This window comes from Bufo bufo, chromosome 4 (genome assembly GCF_905171765.1).
Source record: "Bufo bufo chromosome 4, aBufBuf1.1, whole genome shotgun sequence".
Classification (NCBI taxonomy): Eukaryota; Metazoa; Chordata; class Amphibia; order Anura; family Bufonidae; genus Bufo; species Bufo bufo.
In genome coordinates, this window is record NC_053392.1 from 115,934,196 (window position 1) to 115,953,162 (window position 18,967).

The 18,967-nt window shown below is 45.0% G+C and overlaps 1 protein-coding gene across 1 annotated transcript in view; it reads right to left on the bottom strand.

Annotated features, from left to right (window-relative positions):
* LOC120999036 (kyphoscoliosis peptidase-like) overlaps positions 1–18,967 on the bottom strand; it is a 69,859-nt gene that overhangs the window by 31,232 nt on the left and 19,660 nt on the right. The window contains exon 4 of the mRNA XM_040429913.1: positions 8,757–8,874. Coding sequence (XP_040285847.1) covers positions 8,757–8,874 — 118 coding nt within the window. The remainder of the gene's footprint in view (positions 1–8,756; positions 8,875–18,967) is intronic.

Below are 18,967 nucleotides of genomic sequence, written 5' to 3' on the forward strand. Positions count from 1 at the left end.
AGTCCTATTGCACACGACCGCATGGCTTTTTCAGTATTTGGTGGTTCGCAAAAACGGATCCACAAAAAATACGGATGATGTCCGTGTGCATTCCGTTTTTATGCGGAACGGAACAGCTGGCCCCTGATAGAACAGTACTATCCTTGTCCGTAATGCGGACAATAATAGGACATGTTCTATCTTTGAACGGAACTGAAATACGGAAACGGAAGGCATACGGAGTACCTTCCGTATTTTTTGCAGATCCATTGAAATTAATGGTTCCGTATACGTCCGAATACGGAACGCAAAAAACGGAACATAAACGGGGAAAAAAATTTTTCTGTGCAAGAGGCCTTAGGCTACTTTCACACTGGCGTTTTGGCTTTCCGTTAGTGAGATCCGTTCAGGGCTCTCACAAGCGGTCCAAAACGGATCAGTTTTGCCCTAATGCATTCTGAATGGAAAAGGATCCGCTCAGAATGCATCAGTTTGCCTCCGATCAGTCTCCAGTCCGCTCTGGAAGCGGACACCAAAACGTTGCCTGCAGCGTTTTGCTGTCCGCTTGACGAAACTGAGCCAAACGGATCCTGGCACACAATGTAAGTCAATGGGGACGGATCCGTTTTCTCTGACACAATAGACTTTCAATTGAGTTCATGACGGATCCGTCTTGGCTATGTTACAGATAATACAAACGGATCCGTTCATGACGGATGCATGCGGTTGTATTATTGTAACAGATCCGTTTTTGCAGATCCGCCCAAAACGCGAGTGTGAAAGTAGCCTTATGTAGATGGGCCAGTTCCACCAATGTGAGTGTAACGAGAAAGATAATTCTGCACAACTTTGCTAACTGGTTGTAGGCAATTACAGAGTGTAATTGGGATACCTTTTTTAAGATTGATCATTTTCCCATGCTAGACCTTTTTTGTCTAATTATTTGCACACTGGAAGCACTCAGTTGCTTTAGAAATTAATGAATGGCTATTTTTTGACAATAACACATATCAAGATGGCACTGGGAAAATGAGGTACTGTAGGTGAAATCTCTGATGATGTGTGACAAAATATTGTGTCATCGATTTAGAATTCTTCTCCCAACTTTGACCATAAAATGATACCATTTATGGAGACCACAGAATTCATTATATGCTACCATATTTTTCACCCTATAAGCAGGGCCGGCGTTAGGGGGTGGAAAACTGGGCAATTGCCCAGGGCCCCCATTCTCTAAGGGGCCCCCTGCTTCAGTGCTGCAGTGTAAGGCCCCCTCCCTCACATATAAGAGAAATCATTACCCTAGTGCTGACAGCACTCCTCTACTGGAGCTGTACCACCTGCGATGATGTCAGATGCAGGAGGCAGAGCTCAGCAGAGAAGAGGGGATGAAGGACCTGCGATGACCTCACCATCATGTGAGCAGCAGGCGGAGTTCCGCAGTGCATTAAAGGGGTATTCCCATCACAATGATCACTGTTAAATCTGTTAATGATTTGACAGTGATCATTTTTGTAAATACATTTTATTACCCAATTCCCACTCTTTTTGAGAAAAAAAGGCCCCTCTTACCTGATTGTTGTCTTTCGTCTCCCCTGGTTACGGCCACCTCTCGCCTGTCGAATCCCGTGGCCGCACTTGCGCAGAAGACTGAAGATTTTCTCCCGGTCGGGCCGCGCAAATGTCCTGAACTCGCATGCCGCTGCACATGCGCTATGATGTTTTCTTCCTGGCCAGTATAGTATAGAGCCGCGAAAGCGCACGCCGGCTCTGTACTGTACAGGCCAGGAATAAGTCACCATGGCAATGCGCGGCGGCGTGCGCGTTGAAGACAGCCCGCGGCCTGGCCGGGAGAAGAGGTCAATCAAGCTGACTGAGCCCGCCCGGCCGAATCCAGGAAGTGAAGCACTACTGGAGAGGAATGGAGGAGCATCATATACCTGGGTACATTATATATACAGGGTGGGCCATTTATATGGATACACCTTAATAAAATGGGAATGGTTGGTGATATTAACTTCCTGTTTGTGGCACATTAGTATATGTGAGGGGGGAAACTTTTCAAGATGGGTGGTGACCATGGTGGCCATTTTGAAGTCGGCCATTTTGAATCCAACTTTTGTTTTTTCAATAGGAAGAGGGTCATGTGACACATCAAACTTATTGGGAATTTCACAAGAAAAACAATGGTGTGCTTGGTTTTAACATAACTGTATTATTTCATGAGATATTTACAAGTTTCTGACCACTTATAAAATGTGTTCAATGTGCTGCCCATTGTGTTGGATTGTCAATGCAACCCTCTTCTCCCACTCTTCACACACTGATAGCAACACCGCAGGAGAAATGCTAGCACAGGCTTCCAGTATCCGTAGTTTCCGGTGCTGCACATCTCGTATCTTCACAGCATAGACGATTGCCTTCAGATGATACGAGATGTGCAGCACCTGAAACTACGGATACTGGAAGCCTGTGCTAGCATTTCTCCTGCGGTGTTGCTATCAGTGTGTGAAGAGTGGGAGAAGAGGGTTGCATTGACAATCCAACACAATGGGCAGCACATTGAACACATTTTGTAAGTGGTCAGAAACTTGTAAATAACTCATGAAAGAATAAAGTTACGTTAAAACCAAGCACACCATTGTTTTTCTTGTGAAATTCCCAATAAGTTTGATGTGTCAAATGATCCTCTTCCTATTGAAAAAACAAAAGTTGGATTCAAAATGGCAGACTTCAAAATGGCCGCCATGGTCACCACCCATCTTGAAAAGTTTCCCCCCTCACATATACTAATGTGCCACAAACAGGAAGTTAATATCACCAACCATTCCCATTTTATTAAGGTGTATCCATATAAATGGCCCACCCTGTATAATGACACTATGGGGGGGAGAATTATATATTGGAACTAGTGGGGGGGGGCACTACAGGGGGACATTAGAGCCACTGGGAGCATTATGGTTATATTATTACTTCTAAGGTACTGTAGGGGCATTATTATTTGATGCAATATGGAGAGCATTGCTACTAATGTGGGCTATCTTGGGGAGTATTATCACTATTGGGGGCACTATTACTAATGAGGGCAGTCTGGGTGTATAGTTTAGTGTTTGTGGACATGGGGGGGCACAGTATTAAGGGTAGCTTCGAGAGGTTCTCTGTTTTTACAGGGTTTGAGTCAGGCATGAATAACAATGTCATTAAGGAAAGGTTGTCAGAAACACTATGAGGTGTCAGAAAAGGTCAGTAAGGAGGTGACCCTTGGTCACATGGCAGGGCCATCCTCATACTGCTTTTGCCCATATACCTCCCAACTTTAAAAAATCGCAAAGAGGGACAATATGTGTAGCACGCATCACGGCAGTTTATTCATACTAGGTCACGCCACTTCTCTAACAAAGCATAATTACTGACTCCATCACAACTGCAGCAGCTGGGGATCGGTTAGGTGAGTATAGGTCCCTTTAAGTTTTTTTCCAACATGTGGAGCCCCAGGGACAATTTTTTTTATTGTGCTTCAATAACCATTTAAATATTAGCTTATAAATCATCAAATTATATATATCGTATTTTTCGTTTAATAAGACGCACTTTTCCCCCCCTCAAAAGTAGGGGGAAAATGGCCGTGTGTCTTATAAAGCGAATACTAGTGAGCGGTTCCATTATGGAAGTGCTCACTAGTATGCATTATAGGGTTGCACCCGGTATTTGCCTTTAACTGATTTGCCTAGTATCACAGAACATGAAGCGCGCTGCTCTCAGCGCACTCCATGTTCCCTCAGCAGCAGAGGGGAGAAGGAAGCAGTCTCTCCCTCCCCCCTGTGCTGCAGCTGCCGTCGCCAATGAGGGGGGAGGGGGGTGGATGGCTAGAGGGACTGTGGCCACTGCACCACCAATGATAATTAAGCTTTAATACAGATACAGGGGCTGGGTGCCGTCGACAGAATCACATACCCGGCACGCCGCCTCTATGACAGGGAGCTGCGATCAGCGGCAGTTAAGCCCTCGGGTGCCGCACTTGAGGAGTAAACTGCCGCGGATCGCAGCTCCCTGTCATAGAGGTCGGGTGCCAGCTATGTGTTTCTGCCGCCAGAACCCACCTCCTGTATCTGTATTAAAGGTTAATCATCATTGGTGGTGCAGTGCCCCCCCCCCCCCCCCCCAGTATTAAAAACATTGGTGGCGCAGTGTGCTTCCCCCGCAACCCTCCAGTATTAAAATCATTGGTGGCAGTGGCCACAGGATCCCCTCCTCCCCTCCTCTTCATTCATAGGTGGCAGAGGCAGTTCTGATTGGAGCCCCAGCAGTGTAATCCTGGGGCTCCAATCGGTTACCATGGCAGGATGCTACTGAAGCCCTGGCTGCCATGGTAACCTCCCTGCTGCTGTGTGTACAAAGCACAGGACAGCAGCGAGAGTGTGAAGTCCTATTCACCCTAATAGAGCTCTATTAGGGTGAATAGGACAAGGGATTAAAAGATACAGGTTCTAGCCCCTAAGGGGGGAAATAGTTATTAAATAAAAAAGTTAAGATAAAAGAAAGTTTAAAAAAAACACCAAAATATTAGGTATAAATCACACCCTTTCCCAATTTTACATATAAAATATATAAACAATTAATAAATAAACATATTACATATCGCCACATCTGAAAAGTCCAAACTATTAAAATATTTAAAAAATCTCCTATGCGGTGAACGCCGTCAGGGCCGGCCTTTGGGGTGTGCGAGCTGTGCGGCCGCACAGGGCGCCATGGCAACAGGGGCGCCCGGCGGCCGACACAGCTCGCATTCGGTCTCTACAGGCTACAGCAGCCGGCCCAACCTGAGCCGAGATTAGGTGCAAAATTGCAGGGGGCGCCAGGCAGCAAACACTAAAATGAGGATCATGGGAGCCTATGGCTCCCGTCCCCTCTGTTCTTCCTCATAGGCTTCAGGCTAGTGGCATGAATCCTATGAGGCAGTAGAGCGAGCGTAGTGTGTAGAATGTAGTTGATCCTAGGAGGTATGATGTCAGGGGAAGAGGCGGAGTCTCGTCATCCGGGGGCGGGGCCTAAATATGTGCGGGAGATTCTACAGAGCAGGAGCAAAGTCTGCAGGTAAGTATGTGGAGGAGAATAGTGACTGTTATTTTTACTTGGGGGGCTTTTTGCAGGGGCTGAAGGGAGAAGGAATCATCTTTGTACTGGAGACTGTATGTTAGAGGGGTCTGAAGAGAGGGTAGTTGGGGTGATATTATTTACATGGGGACTGTATGATGGAGAGGCTGAAGGCAAGGGGGTGATATTATTTTACATAGGGCTGTATGCTGGAGGGGCTAAGGCAGGGAAGTGATGTGTCTTACATGGGACTGTATGCTGGAGGGGCGTTGTATCTTACATGGGACTGTATGCTGGAGGAGCTGAAGGTAGGATGAGTGATGCATTTTACATGGGACTGTGCAAGAAGAACTGGAAGGCAGGAGTGTGATGTATCTTACATGGGACTGTATGCTGGAGGGGCTGAAGGCAGACGGCAAAGAGAGGGAGTGTGATATTATTTACATAGGACTGTATGCTGGAGGGGCTGAAGGCAGGAGAGTGATCTACCTTACATGGGACTCTATGCTTGAGGGGCTGAAGGCAGGGAAGTAATGTGTCTTACATGGGACTGTATGCTGGAGGGGCTGAAGGCAGGGGGAAGGTTGTATCTTACATGGGACTGTATGCTGGAGGGGCTGAAGTGGGGGCATAATTATTACTATAATACTACAGAGGGGGCTATTATAATATTAATAATAATAATACAGAGGAGGAAATAATAATAATAATAATAATAATATAGAGGGGCCAGTATATATTATAATTATACAGAGGGCATTATAGTTATGGGCACTACGGGGGAGGGGAGGTCTGTTATCTGAGGATGATAGTAAAGTGAGAAATCCCCATACATTTCTGTGAAACTCTGCAGAGATGAGACGCGGCTGAAAGAAGTTATCATGACGGTCCTATCTCCGAATGAAGATGCTGAGGAAAGTCTACATCACTGGAGACGTCACTGGATGTAACCGTTATGGTGCGGTACTCTTTTTTTTTTTTTTTAACCAAATATCTTTCTTTAAATGGGGCCTGGGGGCAGGGGACTGGATAAGGATAAGAGTGACAGACACTGGGTATGATTAAGGGGTCAGGGGACTGGATAAGGTGGGTGACACTGTGACAGTCACTGGGTATGATTAAGGGGGGCAGCGGACTGTGTAAAGGTGACAGGGTATGATTAAGGGGGGCCGGGGACTGGCTATGGGTGACACTGGGTATGATTAAGGCCCTTAATCATACCCAGTGTCACCCATAGCCAGTCCCCTGCCCCCCTTAATCATACCCTGTCACCTTTACCCAGTCTCCTGCCCCCTCAATTAGACCCTGCCCCCCTTAATCATACCCATTGTCACCCATAGCCAGTCCCCTGCCCCCCTTAATCATACCCCGTCACCTTTACCCAGTCCCCTGCCCCCTTAATCATACCCAGTGTCAACTAAAGCCAGTCCCCTGCCCCTTTATCATACCCAGTGTCTGTCACCCTTAATTTAAGGGGGGCAGGGTCTAATTAAGGGGGCAGGGGACTGGGTAAGGGTGACATTGGGTATGATTAAGAAGGGCATGGGACTGGGTAAAGGTGACAGGGTATGATTAAGGGGGGCAGGGGACTGGCTCTGGGTGACACTGGGTATGATTAAGGGGGGCAGGGGACTGGGCAAAGGTGACAGGGTATGATTAAGGGGGGCAGGAGACTGGCTATGGGTGACACTGGGTATGATTGTACTTGTTTGCACTTGCACTTAAATTATCTGTAATTAAAGAAAACTGTTTGTTACAAAGATTGTTTTCCTCTTTGTGTATGTTTAGGTGAACGGGGGGGGGGGGGGGGGGGCGCCACGAGATTAGCTCGCACAGGGCGCCTGAGCACCTAAGGCCAGCCCTGAACGCCGTAACAGCTGTTCTGAGGTCTGTTGGTGGTCTGACATGGAGGGCTGATGGAGTTCTGATATGGGGGTCTGATGTGATGTCCTGATATTTATGGGGGTCTGATCTGATGATCTGATATGAGGTCTGATGAAAAACATTTTTTTCTTATTTTCCTCCTCTAAAATCTGGGTGCGTCTTAACAGATCTGTTATTTTGAGCTCCAGTTAGGCTCAGCTAGCATCAGTTTGCACTAAAAATAACTGATCTTTTTTTGAGCATCACTTTGTGTCACGTCTGTCAGAGATCAGTTATTTTTGACGGGAGAAATAGTACTGGATGTAGGACTTTTTCTCCCTTTAAAAAGAACTGATTTCTGAGGGAAGTGTCAAAAACTGAAGCAAACTAATCATAACGCATGCTCGAAATAATGGATCCTTTTTTTCTTTATTTTTCTGTTCTTCTGAAGGAGAAGGATCCGAAGAACGGAAAGCTAAACGATGATGTGAACTCAGCCTAAAGCCCCATTCACAAAACCATATGGTCGCTGTGTTGCAGACACCAAATAGCGATCCGCAAAACACCGGTACTGGCTGTCTTCACTCCGTTTGCAGATGCGGACCCACTGACTTGAATGGGCCCGCAATCCACAAGATACGCCAAAAGATAAGACATTTTTTATCTTTTGCAGTGCAGAGGCACGGACCCAAAAGCCACGGGAGGGCTTCCACAAAAGATAGAACATGTCCTGACTTTTGCTGTATTTTGTGGATCGCGGTCCCGTTCAAGTCAATGGGTCCGCATCCGCAAACCGAGTGCACACAGCCAGTACCGGTGTTTTGCGTATCGCTATTTGATGTCCGCAACACAGGCACAGCGACCATATGGTTTTGTGAATGGGGCTTTAGGCTGAGTTCGCATCATCATTTAGCTTTCCATTCTTCGGATCCTTCAGAAGAACAGAAAAATATAATTTTTTATATTAATACTTTCATTTGCATTTTTATGTTTTTTAAAATGTATTTTTGTTTGTCTATTCATTTATATTTTATTTATTTGTTTTTTATTTTTTCATTATCTCACATGAACACTGGGGCAGCAGTCATTTGCACTTTCACACTTGCACTTTTTTGTCTGCTTTCACTCACTTTGTCAAAATTCTATTTCTTGGTACCACAATCACTGACACTTATAGTTTTACTCGCATTTTATTTAAAGTGTCTTGTCACTTTTCACATTGTTTATGCACTTTGTTTGTCTCCGCTGAGGAAGCTAACGCGAAACATGTGTTGGGGTGTCCTGTGGAGGTGCTCTTTTTGGGTCTGTAAACTGCTTATGTACTGAATAATACCTTGGCTTGTGTGGATGTGGATACACCTGCTTAGTGATATTGTTTATATCTTATAATACTTGTAATATGACCGCATTGTATGCACCTTCTTGTGATCTTGGATCAAGATATCAGATATATCTGTTCTTATTAATTTTTTGGTAATTTAATAAAGAAATATATTTTTCTGAAGCCAATTTGTTGCTTTATTGGTGTTTTCATTTATCAGAACTATGTCCCACATTCCCCATGTTTCTTCAAATCTTGCCAATCAAAATGTTCAATAAGAAATGTTAACAAACATCCTGTTTTAAAATAACATCTTCATATCCTCAAGGACTGTAAATGAAATAAGCTCTGAGGCTGGTTTGTTTGCTGCATTCAGCCTGGTAAATCAAAATGTCCCCAACTGCCTTTTTTAGAGTCAGTAGATTGTAATAGCTTATTTGACCACTAGTAGGCAGCAAATAGGTTACTCACCAGTTACACATTATATTTATATTACCTGCACATACGTTGGAAAAGTGAAGCATATCCAGCACAGACTCCCTTTCTTGTACGCAGTATTTCATTTGGTTCAGAAGATCGTAGAGCTTTATTGTTGTATCCCTTAGTGTCGTACTCTATTTCAAAGACACATGTATTACACTGAAGCCATGGCCTTTCTTTGCTATAAAACAATACTTTATGAAATTTTAAATACATCAGTGTGTTAATAATGTTGTGTCCTGTATTTGTAATGTGCACATAGTGCATCACAATATATTAAAGGGGTTGTATACACACACACACACACACACTTATTTGCTGCTTCTCCATCTTCTCCTCCATTAAGTCTTCCAGACTTCAAGGCCTAAGGACCTCTTAGAGGGTCATGTGATATGCAAACATGACCATAGCCAAAGATCCTTCAGCATCTTCAGCATACATCTATGTCTAGGAATTGCATATTGTGGTGCTGTCATAGCCTTCACCATGAATTGCGAAAAAAAAAAAACAGACAAACATCTGTGATGTACAATAATTCCCAAAGACAGGCTCGGACTGGCCCACAGGAGTACAGGTGAATCCCCCAGTGGACCACTGAGCATGGTGGGCCCCTAGTCTCCCACTCCCTGCACAAGTGGCACATAACACAATAGACTTACTGCACTACATACATATATTCAATGTACAGCACCTCAACCAGCCTATGCTCATATAAAAAAACGTGATAGATTATTAAAGAAACTCTCCAGTTTATTATTATAGACACCATCAGAGCTGAGATGACTTCTAGGTATAGAGGAAAGCTAGCCACTATCCTCTTTTCTCCAGGACCTACCTTCTCAAAATTGCTGCAGGGACCCCTATATTCAATCATCTGGTAACAAATTGCTGCTGTGTGAGCAGGTAATATTCAAACGTGTCCGTATGGTGGGCGCCCAAAAGAAATTTTACTGGTGGGCCACCCCCTATCATTCAATGTCCTGCCTAGGGCAAGAGGCTTCACTCTCCTCATGGATGGCGTGCCCCTGGTTGTCTGAGTTAAAGTAGCACATCCACAGAAATTTTTATTCTCTGACCTGTTAGAAAGGTACATGATGTAATCTGTAGTGAAGGTAATCTTCTTGCTGGTGACTGTATCTGTGAGTTATAACCTCCCTTCTGATCCTTGGCTGTGTCATGTGACCAACACTCCGACGGTCATTTTGCGGCAAACTTTGCGCGTTCGCGATTCGCAGAACATGCGAACATATGGCAATGTCCACCGGCACCATATTCTTTTGCATTGCGCCGAACTATGACTTATGACACATCCATCAGGTGGGACAGGACTGCCAATTGAGACGTCTAGGCACATGGACACACCCCCATCCTATCAAAAAACCCGATCTGGCAGCCATTTTACATTCTGTGTTTTGCCAGTGTAGGGAGAGGTTGCTTTGTGGAGCAGGGACAGGCTGTTAGGGACACCAAACGCTAGCTAATAGGGCCACAGAAGTCCTTTTAAGGACTGGTATAGGTGTGCTATCGTTACATGTGATATACTGAGGGTTGTGATATACTTATAATATACTTTCTAACATAGAAAGTACATTATAGTGTATTTGTATTGTGCAGCAGTTGTGTGTGGTTCTGCTGCGATACCACAGCTATATAGAGGGACAAGCACTATTGGAACAACTGTTTGCAACAGGTGTGATGTACCTGTTGCCCCAAATAAACAGGGTGGTGTGATATAACTGTTGTGGCAACAAAAATAATTGAGGGGTGTGATATATCTGCTTCCAAAAAAAATACTGATTAAGTTGTTCGATATACCTGTTTCCACCAAATATTGATTGAGACCTGCGATATACCTGCTTCCACAAAATACTGATTAAGGGGTTTGATATACCTTCTTCCACAAAATACTGATTGAGGGCTGCGATATATCTGCTTCCACAAAATACTGACTAAGGGGTTTGATATACCTGCTTCCACAAAATACTGATTGAGGGCTGCAATATACCTGCTTCCACAAAATACTCATTAAGGGGTTTGATATACCTGCATCCACAAAATACTGATTGAGGGCTGCGATATACCTGCTTCCACAAAATACTGATTAAGGGGTTTGATATACCTGCTTCCACAACATACTGATTGAGGGCTATGATATACCTGCTTCAACAAAATACTGATTAAGGGGTTCGATATAACTGTTTCCACCAAATATTGATTGAGGGCTGCGATATACCTGTTTCCACAATCTACTGATTAAGTGGTTTGATATACCTGCTTCCACAAAATACTGATTAAGGGGTTCGATATACCTGTTTCCACAAAATACTGATTAAGAGGTTTAAAATACCTGCTTCCACAAAATGCTGATTAAGGAGTTCGATATACAGTACCGACCAAAAGTTTGGACACACCTTCTCATTCATAGAAACATAGAAACATAGAATGTGTCGGCAGATAAGAACCATTTGGCCCATCTAGTCTGCCCAATATACTGAATACTATGGATAGCCCCCGGCCCTATCTTATATGAAGGATGGCCTTATGCCTATCCCATGCATGCTTAAACCCCTTCACTGTATTTGCAGCTACCACTTCTGCAGGAAGGCTATTCCATGCATCCACTACTCTCTCAGTAAAGTAATACTTCCTTATATTACTTTTAAACCTTTGCCCCTCTAATTTAAAACTGTGTCCTCTTGTGGTAGTTTTTCTTCTTTTAAATATGCTCTCCTCCTTTACCGAGTTGATTCCCTTTATGTATTTAAAAGTTTCTATCATATCCCCTCTGTCTCTTCTTTCTTCCAAGCTATACATATTAAGGTCCTTTAACCTTTCCTGGTAAGTTTTATCCTGCAATCCATGTACTAGTTTAGCAGCTCTTCTGTGAACTCTCGCTAGAGTATCTATATCCTTCTGGAGATATGGCCTCCAGTACTGCGCACAATACTCCAAGTGAGGTCTCACCAGTGTTCTGTACAGCGGCATAAGAACTTCACTCTTTCTACTGCTTATACCTCTCCCTATACATCCAAGCATTCTGCTGGCATTTCGTGCTGCTCTATTACATTGTCTTCCCACCTTTAAGTCTTCTGAAATAATTACTCCTAAATCCCTTTCCTCAGATACTGAGGTCAGGACTGTGTCAAATATTCTATATTCTGCCCTTGGGTTTTTACGCCCCAGGTGCATTATCTTGCACTTATCCACATAAAATTTCAGTTTCCAGAGTTCTGACCATTCTTCTAGTTTTCCTAAATCCTTTTCCATTTGGCGTTTCCCTCCAGGAACATCAACCCTGTTACATATCTTTGTGTCATCAGCAAAAAGACAAACCTTACCATCGAGGCCTTTTGCAATATCACTTATGAAGATATTAAACAAAATCGGTCCCAGTACAGATCCCTGTGGAACCCCACTGGTAACATGACCTTGTTTTGAATGTTCTCCATTGACTACAACCCTCTGTTGTCTGTCACTCAGCCACTGCCTAATCCACTCAACAATATGGGAGTCCATGCTCAATGACTGCAGTTTATTGATAAGTCTTCTATGTGGGACAGTGTCAAAAGCCTTACTAAAATCTAGATATGCGATGTCTACTGCACCTCCACCGTCTATTATTTTAGTTTTCTTTATTTTCATGACTATGAAGGCATCAAAACTATGAATTAACACATGTGGAATTATATACATAACAAACAAGTGTGAAACAACTGAAAATATATCATATTCTAGGTTCTTCAAAGTAGCCACCTTTTGCTTTGATTACTGCTTTGCACACTCTTGGCATTCTCTTGATGAGCTTCAAGAGGTAGTCCCCTGAAATGGTCTTCCAACAGTCTTGAAGGAGTTCCCAGAGATGCTTAGCACGTGTTGGCCCTTTTGCCTTCACTCTGCGGTCCAGCTCACCCCAAACCATCTCGATTGGGTTCAGGTCCGGTGACTGTGTAGGCCAGGTCATCTGGCGCAGCACCCCATCACTCTCCTTCATGGTCAAATAGCCCTTACTTTCAAAGTTTTCCCAATTTTTCGGCTGACTGACTGACCTTCAATTCTTAAAGTAATGATGGCCACTCGTTTTTCTTTACTTAGCTGCTTTTTTCTTGCCATAATACAAATTCTAACAGTCTATTCAGTAGGACTATCAGCTGTGTATCCACCTGACTTCTCCTCAACGCAACTGATGGTCCCAACCCCATTTATAAGGCAAGAAATCCCACTTATTAAATCTGACAGGGCACACCTGTGAAGTGAAAACCATTTCAGGGGACTACCTCTTGAAGCTCATCAAGAGAATGCCAAGAGTGTGCAAAGCAGTAATCAAAGCAAAAGGTGTCTACTTTGAAGAACCTAGAATATGACATATTTTCAGTTGTTTCACACTTGTTTGTTATGTATATAATTCCACATGTGTTAATTCATAGTTTTGATGCCTTCAGTGTGAATCTACAATTTTCATAGTCATGAAAATAAAGAAAACTCTTTGAATGAGAAGGTGTGTCCAAACTTTTGGTCTGTACTGTACCTGCTTTCACAAAATACTGATTGAGGGCTACGATATACCTGCTTCCACAAAATACAGATTAAGGGGTTTGAAATACCTGCTTCCACAAAATACTGATTGAGGGCTACGATATACCTGCTTCCACAAAATACTGATTAAGGGGTTTGATATACCTGCTTCCAAGAAATATTGATTGAGGGCTACGATATACATGCTTCCACAAAATACTGATTAAGGGGTTTGCTATACCTGTTTCCACCAAATATTGATTGAGGCCTGTGATATACCTGCTTCCACAAATACTGATTAAGGGGTTTGATATACCTGCTTCCACAAAATACTGATTAAGGGTATCGATATACCTGTTTCAACCAAATATTGATTGAGGCCTGCGATATGCCTGCTTCCACAAATACTGCTCTTTTCTAGGGACTTAGGCACAGGGAGAGGAATAGGCAGGCCATTCCGCAGGGCTGGTAGGGGTCGGGTAGGTGCACCAGGCCGGAGCCTAAGTTAGAGAAGGCACGTGCAATTACTTCAAAGCACGCACCAGAGTTGGTTGAGTGGCTCATTCAGCCTTCCGCTTCTTCACCCTCTTCATCCTCTGTATCTGCACCCTTCGCACTCTCTGCTGTGTGCACCACCAAATACACCACCACCATAGCCCCTCCACTCGAGTCAGAGGAATTATTTTCCCATCCATTCCCAGACCTTACTGATGAGCAGCCATTCTTGACATCAGATGAGGAAGAGGAAATAGCAACGGCCGCTACCCAGCGGTCTGACCACAGTACCCAAATCAGCCCAAGGAGGGAGGTCCCCGTTGTTGCTGCCTACTCCGAGATCTCAAATGTCAGTGGTGGTGAAGGTGACGATGATAACATGTCGATAGACTTCATGTCGGTGCCCACAAGAGAGGAAGAGGATGGGAGTTCAGAGGGAGAGACGGAACAGCAAAGAGGAAGGAGAAGGAGGAGAAGCAGGCAGAGCTCGCAAGGCACAGGAGGCAAAAAGCAGACTGCAAATGTATCTGTAACGAGCCATCCACCCTGCACGGTCACTTCTGTTGCTCCCAGGACACCGGCACATGGCTCCGCAGTGTGGGATTTTTTTAACATGTCAGCTGCTGACAATAGTGTTGCCATCTGCAGCCTGTGCTGTCAACACATAAGTCGCGGTAAGCCCAACACAACACTCACCTAGGGACGACCGCCTTAAGAAGGCAAATGGCCTCCTATCACCGAGCCCAGTGGGAACAACGCCTTCAGAACCCACAAAGCCACACTCCCCGCGCTCCACGTCCTGCCTCTTCTTCTTCTCCTCTCTTTTCCCATTTGTCCTCCACTCCACCTTCCACCGTGGCGTCGTCATGTTCATCTGGCAAAAGGCAGGCTTCCGTGGCCCAAATGTTCAAGCGTAAAAAGTTGATGACGCTCCTTTTGCCCAACGGCTGACCACTGGCTTGTCGGAACTGCTAGCCCACCAACTACTGCCATATAAACTGATGGACTCGGAGGCCTTTAGAAAATTCATGGCCATTGGCACACCGCAATGGAAGGTCCCCGGAAGGAAATATTTCTCCCAGAAGGGCATCCCAAAGCTATATGGACACTTCAGTGGCAAGTGAATATATCTCTGGCACACAGTGTCGGTGCCAAGATAGATCTGGCCACAGACACGTGGTCTAGAAAACATGGGCAGGGAAGGTACATAACTTTTACTGCCCACTGGGTGAACCTTCTGATGGCTGTCAAGCATGTAACCCGTAGTGTTGAGCGCGAATATTCGAATAGCAAATTTTAATTGCGAATATCGGCACTGAAAATTCGCAAATATTTAGAATATAGTGCTATATATTCGTATTCGCAAATAGTCTTGAATATTATAATCGCAAATTTATTGCGAATTTAGTGTGAATATATTACATTGCTGAATTTCGCAATCAAGTAAACAATGACTGGAGATGACGAATTCTCGAATTTGCAAATTTATGGCGAAATTCGCGAATATTGCCTACGCCGCTCATCACTAGTAACCCGTGGCACCCGTGTGGATTTGATGTTACAGCCACGGATTGCATGCAGGCCTGCCTCTTCTTTTCCTCCTCCTACTGCATCCTCTGTCTCCTCCTCGGCTGACTCCTCCTTTTCCACTGCTACCGCCTCTTCCACTGCACGCACTAAGCTCCCCAAAACCTATTCGACGTGCCAGGTGAGACGTTGCCATGATGTGCTGCGGCTGTTGTGTCGGGAAGCCAAGAGCCACACCGGTCCTGCACTGCTTTCAGCTCTGCGATCACAGGCCGATCAGTGGCTAACCGCACTCAATTTGACAGTAGGTAAAGTTGTGTGCGACAACGATGCCAATCTGCTTAGCATGCTGAAACAGGGCAAATCGACACAGGTCCTGAACTTAGTCGTGCAGCGATTCATTGCCAAATACCCCGGGTCGAGGACGTCTTGCGGCAGGCCAGGAGAATCTCTGGCCATTTTAGAAGATCTTACACAGCCATGGCTCGCCTTGCTGACATTCAGCGGCGACACCATTTGCCTGTCAGATGTCTGATTTGTGACAGCCCGACACGCTGGAACTCCACCTTGTATATGCTTGATAGGCTGCTCCAGCAGCAACGTGCCGTTAATGACTACCTGTATGAACTCTACAGCAGGACAGGTTCTGGGGAGCTTGGTTTCTTTTCACCCCGCCAGTGGCTGCTCATGTGACACGCATGCAGACTTCTGCAGCCATTTGATGAGATCACCAAACTGGTCAGTCGCAGCCAGGGCACCATCAGTGACATCATACCTTACGCCTTCTTTCTGGAGCGTGCATTGCGTCGTGTCATTGATCAAGCCGTCTAGGAGCAGGAGCTGGAAGATGAGGAAGTCGCAATGCTGAATGAATTCCCAGGGGGGCTACTCCATATGAGACAAGTCAGCAGGAGTCTGAAGAGGAGTCAGAGGAGGATAGTGGCTAGGGAGAGGAGGAGGAGGAGCAAGAAGAGCAGGCTTTGAGGGGGACTTTAAACTTTGTTGGGATGCCTGGTGTTGTCCGTGGCTGGGGGGAGGAGACCAAGGATGACATTCTCCTGGGTGATAAGTAGAAGCCAGGGCGCTCCACCGCTTCCAATTTAGTGCAAATGGGGGCCTTCATGCTCCAGTGTTTTGAAGAGAGACCCCCATATAAAAAGCATAAAGGGCAAAGACCAGTACTGGGTGGCAAAGTACGTAGACCCCCGGTACAAACACAAAATGGCTGACATGTTACCAACATCACAGAGGGCTGACAGAATGCAGCATTTCCAGGCCTTGCTGCGAGAAATGCTGCATTCTACTGTTACGGGCGCTGGCAGAGGAATTTCCATCCACATAGAAACAGGTGCGGGTACCAATCCTACAGCGCTTGCAAGAAGAGGGCGGTTTGAATATGTGTTGGTCACTTTGGATAAGAGATCATTCTTGCAGCCAACCCATTGACAGCTGTCCTCCAGAACCAGCCTCAGGGAACGCCTAGACCGACTACATCGGGTTAAAGGCCGATGTGGACGCTCTGAGAAGCGAGGAACCCCTGGACTACTGGGTGTGCAGGCTTGACCTGTGGCCAGAGCTGGCACAATTTGCCATGGAACTTTTGGCTTGCCCCTCGTCGAGTGTCCTGTCCGAAAAGAATGTTCAGCGTAGCAGGGGGGATTGGGACCGATAAGCGCACTCGCCTAGCTCACAACAGTGTGGACTACCTCACATTTCTAAAAATGAATGAGGCATGGATCTCGGAGGAATTCAACACCTGTGACAACCACGTGTAATTGAATTTCCTCATGCCAGCCCACACATATCCGCCACCACCCAGAAAAAAGAATGGTCCTTGTCTTATGTATACAGTGGCATAAAAGGCCTTTTCTGTCAGGTGAATGCCTCATTTTTGGGGCCTGTTCTCCAGTGGCCTTCAGTAAAATTTTTATCCAGTGACCGCCTAATGTACCTCCAGCCACATCATCACAAGTTCTTTTCTTTCAGGTGAATCCCTTATTTTTGGGGCCTGTACTGGCCTACAGTAACATTTTTAGCCAGTGACCGCCTAATGTACCTCCAGCCACATCATCACAAGTTATTTTCTGTCAGGTGAATGCCAAATTTTTGGGGCCTGTACTCCCGTGCCCTAAAATCAATTTTTTATAGACTCCAGCAGTGCAAATTTTTGAGAGTTTCCCTTTAAGACGCATGAAAATGGCCCCTGATTAAAATACATATTTTTTGTGGGAATTTTTGCCAATGATCTCCTTCTGGTATGTCATTGTCGATGTTGTGGGACTATTTGGTGGCTGCAAATATGACCTAAAGGTTTTTCAGGTTTGCCTGCCATTAAAGTCAATAGGGCCTGCCGCAAACGCGCGGTCCGCAAACATTTGATCGCGAACGAGTGTTTGCGAACCGTCCCGCCCGATGTTTGTCCATCACTACTGATCACCAACTGACACAGGACAGGAAGTCAGTTACTCCTCTATTCCTTCCTATGAGACTGACATTGAGGCTCCCATAGGAATACATAGAGAAACTGGCTTCCTGCTCATATATAAGATGCTGTGTTATTTGGAAAATCAAAGTGCTGGTCACATGACACAGCTGAGGATCAGAAGGGAGGGGAAAACTCCCAAATATAGTCACTGAAAAGTCACTGCAGTTTACATCATGTACCTTTCTAAAAATTCTGAGAATAACATTGTTCGTGAGAGTTCTTATTTAAATAACCATAGCATCAGCAGTGAGTGTGATAAAATATCAAATTAAGTCATACTCGCTTCCTGCGTTACGCTTTTCTCCTCCCTGCCAGTGTTTGTTTTCTTTGGTGCAGCATTGATATCCCATGAACATCATGCCACTGCTGCAGCTAATCACTGGCCTTAGCAGTCTGTATACTGCTGAGTTCACAGATTGCCCAAACTGTGACCTGGTATGTAGAGATTTTAAAAAAATTCGATTCGGCCGGTTCGCCAATTTTTTTAAAAAAATTTGGTTTGATCCGAATTTATTTGCGGCGAATTACGTTAAAAAACTGCTATTTCCGGGCTGCAGAGAGCCTTTATAAGGGTGTAGAACACTGTGCCTTGCAGTAACACGCATAGGGAGTCTGCTTTGGTAGTGAAATAATACTGTGAGTCAGTATGACATGCAGATGACAGGGGTCGCTCTTAGAATCACTGCATACTTCACTTATTTGGGCAGTCACGGGGCAAAAACTGACCAAATAACGGAAGTATTAACTCAGCCTTACAGGTCGATGTTAGCGTCAAGAAGAAGCGCAGTCTTTTCACACCACCATCACCAGATTCCACATAGATGTCTACAGAACCTGTTCTATTAAACGCTTATACAAGTAGAGCCCACCTGACAGAGTGGAGAGGGTGTCAGCAGTAAGTTTGTGTTGACATCACTGATTAATTTGCCCTTCCTCTGATCCGTCAGAACAATAACCCAAAAAAACAGATCCTGTCTGTGAAGCATACGCCTTCACTCGGTCAGTATTTGCTCAATAATCCATCAGTATTGCTAATGCCAAAAAATACAGGAGTGGACCTAAAACAGAGATGACACGTGAATGGAATGTTTGCATGTCTTTTTTTACAAACTCCTGCTTTTGGCTACCAAATCACAAACCAATTCTGATGGGACCATACAGGCCTTACAGCTGCTACACAGACAGGATCCGTTGTGCGTCTTATTTTT